At 33.0% G+C, this 4,304-nt stretch overlaps 1 protein-coding gene across 1 annotated transcript; it reads left to right on the top strand.

The window, feature by feature from the left end:
* CBG24795 lies at window positions 1–2,476 on the top strand (the record flags this gene model as incomplete). The annotated part of the gene is made up of 5 exons (XM_002648456.1): window positions 1–555; window positions 607–746; window positions 798–1,099; window positions 1,777–2,177; window positions 2,225–2,476. The coding sequence occupies 5 exons, from the start codon at window positions 1–3 to the stop codon at window positions 2,474–2,476; spliced, it is 1,650 nt and encodes a 549-aa protein (XP_002648502.1).
* Between the last annotated feature and the right edge of the window lie 1,828 nt (window positions 2,477–4,304).

The raw sequence follows: 4,304 nt of genomic DNA, 5'->3' as shown, positions 1-4,304 counted from the left end.
ATGCCGTCTGTATATGAATATTTGACGGATCAACAGAAGAATAACATTATGAGTATATGTGTTAAAATCGATTCCGACCATATTATGTTGATTTTGGGATTGCAGTCACCTTATGGAGAAACCAATTACTATTTCAGTTATGAAACATTCGGAAGTAATACTACAATTGTGATGTTCGATAAAGAACATTTGGATCCAATACAACACAATTTTGTAGACGTGGTCTTAGAAGATTTAGAGATGATGATGGTGCATCGGAAAACCGTTTTGTCATACATTAATATAAATTGTATCCTAGCAACCGTCGACGATCGTGCAAGAATTTGTGAACGTCTCCAGATGAGTTTGAAATTGAGAAGTGCGGCGTTCCCTGTCAAAGTAGCTGCATTTAGTGGAACTACCATAGCCCAGGCGGCATCATTCACACGGTTACTGGATCGAGCGAAATTGTTGAACGTACTCTTAACGCAGATAGTGGATCCAGAAAACTTTGAAAGGTTTCTGAACGAATTCAAAAGTGTGAAAGCCTTCAATTTCGATAAACACATCAGCATCGTGAGTTTTTAAATACCTGTTTTCTGAAAAGTTGAAATTGCCTTATATCAGTCCTTTTCTAATCAAATGCTCCAAACAACTGATCTCGACAAACCGGATAACCAAAGTATGCATGAAATGGTGGCGCGAAAAGTTTTGGAAAACCGATTACCGATGCAATTCATTTTAAGGCAATTACAATGTTTTGACATGTGAGTTTTTAGTTTTTTAGATTTTCAAAAAAAAATCTTTTTTATTTAAAGCGAGAGACTTCGAAAAGTGAATCGAGGGATCCGAAATTGTATAGATCTCATAAGACCGAATCCCCACATTGAAAAGTGTGCTTTCACATTTTCTAATGGAATGTGGTTGCGTCTTAACACACATACCGAATTGAAGAATAATGAATCTAAACATGTCGAATATCGTTCGGACGGAGTGGATATATACATTCAAGGAGTTGTTTTTCCTAAGACAAACTACATGGATCTTTGTCTTCATGACATTGAAACAATTCTCAGAAATCAATCGGAACGTATAGAGGAACTACTGATTCTTTATAAGGGTAAGTACAAGTAGTACAACACTTCATTTTAGGAATTTTTAATATATAAAATTGCGACCATTCGAAAATCGTATTTTTCAACTGAAAATTTTTTAACAAGAGTTAAATGTTCCGACACATAGGTAAGCCTGTGTCGGAGCTAAAGTACAAGGATAGGAACATTAGTTATATAACAGCTATTTATTAAGTAGTTATGGCTCTGAGTAGGGGTCTTCGTGACATCTGCAGTTGGAGCCGACCAAGGTTACGATCCAGAGAGGGGTTTGCACCATCCATTGAGCACGATTAGGAGGTTGCAGCTGTGAGGTGTGTCATCGGTATTTGGTTTGGCCCTTGGGCGTCAGTAGTCGGATCCAACGTCAGAATATCCAATGGTCGGGAGATCCTTTGGAAGTAGCCATTGTCTCAGATGTCTCATCATACTGGCGATTCTGCTTCCTTTTATAGCATCTCCTCAGCATATCCACAATTATGCTCTAGATCTGATATGGTGATAAGGAAGTGATCACGCCAAATATGTAGCGTTAACTAGTTGGAGAATTGTGTTTATGACTATTTGTGTCATTCTAGATATGCTCTAGTATTGTTGGATTCGAGGTCGTGCAGTAGAACCTCTGCTGCCGCGACATTAAAGCTTTGAAGATACTTCATCCAAATAATAACGTTTTTCATTTCAGTGGACATAAAAAATGATACAGTGATCATCATGGATGACTTGTCCGAAAGAATTGGAAAACTTTTGGAAGGAAGAGAGTCAACACTTAAAACAAAAAAATTCTCTATGGGATCTGATAGTCAAAAGAAAATTATGAATATTCTTCCGGCAATTGATGAAAATTCCCTAACGACTATTGAGTTATTGAATCTTTTAAACACGAATTTCAAGACTGTCACAGAAGAGTTCCGATTCGAAGTAGATCAAATATCACAAACCAAACAATGGAAGAGTGCTGAACAATTGATTTCCAAGCATTTGACTATAATAACACCAATTCAAGAGATGAATGTTTTGCACTTTGCTGATTTGGAAATTCTAGTGGAGGCGTTATCCTCTGAAGATGTGGCTTATCTAAAGACAGTGAGTGGTTTTTTTGTGGATATAAATTGTAAGCGCTTTTTTTCCAGAATCTTCTCAAATCTTCATCATTTCAAAAATTCAAAATATCATTTCTTGAATCAACAGTTGATGAATCATTACATACGCTGATTGGACAACCCTATCGTATAGTTTCCGATTCAAACAAAGTGTGGTACTTTCGGATTCCGAATACGGATTGCTATATTCACGTAGTTTTGAATACACATGACGTAGACAACAAGAATCCTAAAGTCATAAGATTTAAGCGAGTTGCAAAAGAAGACACTCCATTTAATTAATTGATTTGAACAAATAAATGATGAATTAATTTATAAATATAATATAATCGATTTACCAGTTTTTAAATTGTTGCTGAATTCAAAATGTTCCTCAATTTTTCAAATGTTTTTTTGAATTGGAAAATTGTTTTTAAAAAATTTAAAGGTGGTGTACGGTGAAATTATTTATTGCAAAAATTACAGAACTTTCTCGAAAATTCCAGAACGTTCTAGAAAATTCCAGAAAATTCTCGAAAATTCCAGAACATTCTAGAAAATTCCAGAACATTCTAGAAAATTATAGAACTTTCTCAAAAATTCCAGAACTTTCTCGAAAATTCCAGAACTTTCTCGAAAGTTACAGAACTTTCTCGAAAATTCCAGAACGTTCTAGAAAATTCCAGAAAATTCTCGAAAATTCCAGAACATTCTAGAAAATTCCAGAACATTCTAGAAAATTATAGAACTTTCTCAAAAATTCCAGAACTTTCTCGAAAATTCCAGAACTTTCTCGAAAGTTACAGAACTTTCTCGAAAATTCCAGAACTTTCTCGAAAATTACAGAACATTATAGAAAATTCCAGAAAATTCTCGAAAATTCCAAAACATTCTAGAAAATTCCAGAAAATTCTAGAAAATTCCAAAACATTCTAGAAAATTCCAGAACTTTCTCAAAAATTCCAGAACTTTCTCGAAAATTCCAGAACTTTCTCGAAAGTTACAGAACATTATAGAAAATTCCAAAACATTCTAGAAAATTCCAGAACATTCTAGAAAATTCCAAAAAATTCTAGAAAATTCCAGAACATTCTAGAAAATTCCAGAACATTCTAGAAAATTCCAGAAAATTCTCGAAAATTCCAGAACATTCTAGAAAATTCCAGAACATTCTAGAAAATTCCAGAAAATTCTCGAAAATTCCAAAACATTCTAGAAAATTCCAGAAAATTCTCGAAAATTCCAAAACATTCTAGAAAATTCCAGAAAATTCTAGAAAATTCCAGAACATTCTAGAAAATTCCAGAACTTTCTCAAAAATTCCAGAACTTTCTCGAAAATTCCAGAACTTTCTCGAAAGTTACAGAACATTATAGAAAATTCCAAAACATTCTAGAAAATTCCAGAACATTCTAGAAAATTCCAAAAAATTCTAGAAAATTCCAGAACATTCTAGAAAATTCCAGAACATTCTAGAAAATTCCAGAAAATTCTCGAAAATTCCAGAACATTCTAGAAAATTCCAGAACATTCTAGAAAATTCCAGAAAATTCTCGAAAATTCCAAAACATTCTAGAAAATTCCAGAAAATTCTCGAAAATTCCAAAACATTCTAGAAAATTCCAGAAAATTCTAGAAAATTCCAGAACATTCTAGAAAATTCCAGAACATTCTAGAAAATTCCAAAAAATTCTAGAAAATTCCAGAACATTCTAGAAAATTCCAGAACATTCTAGAAAATTCCAGAACATTCTAGAAAATTCCAAAACATTCTAGAAAATTCCAAAACATTCTAGAAAATTCCAGAACATTCTAGAAAATTCCAGAAAATTCTCGAAAATTCCAGAACATTCTAGAAAATTCCAGAACATTCTAGAAAATTCCAGAAAATTCTCGAAAATTCCAAAACATTCTAGAAAATTCCAGAAAATTCTCGAAAATTCCAAAACATTCTAGAAAATTCCAGAAAATTCTAGAAAATTCCAGAACATTCTAGAAAATTCCAGAACATTCTAGAAAATTCCAAAACATTCTAGACAATTCCAGAACATTCTAGAAAATTCCAGAACATTCTAGAAAATTCCAGAAAATTCTCGAAAATTCCAGAACATTCTAGAAAATTCCAGAAAAT

Source organism: Caenorhabditis briggsae, assembly GCF_000004555.2.
Source record: "Caenorhabditis briggsae AF16 supercontig from assembly CB4, cb25.NA_225, whole genome shotgun sequence".
NCBI classification, from domain to species: Eukaryota; Metazoa; Nematoda; class Chromadorea; order Rhabditida; family Rhabditidae; genus Caenorhabditis; species Caenorhabditis briggsae.
The sequence above is the reverse complement of the archived record's forward strand: the minus strand, read 5'-3'. Positions and strand labels throughout refer to the sequence as shown.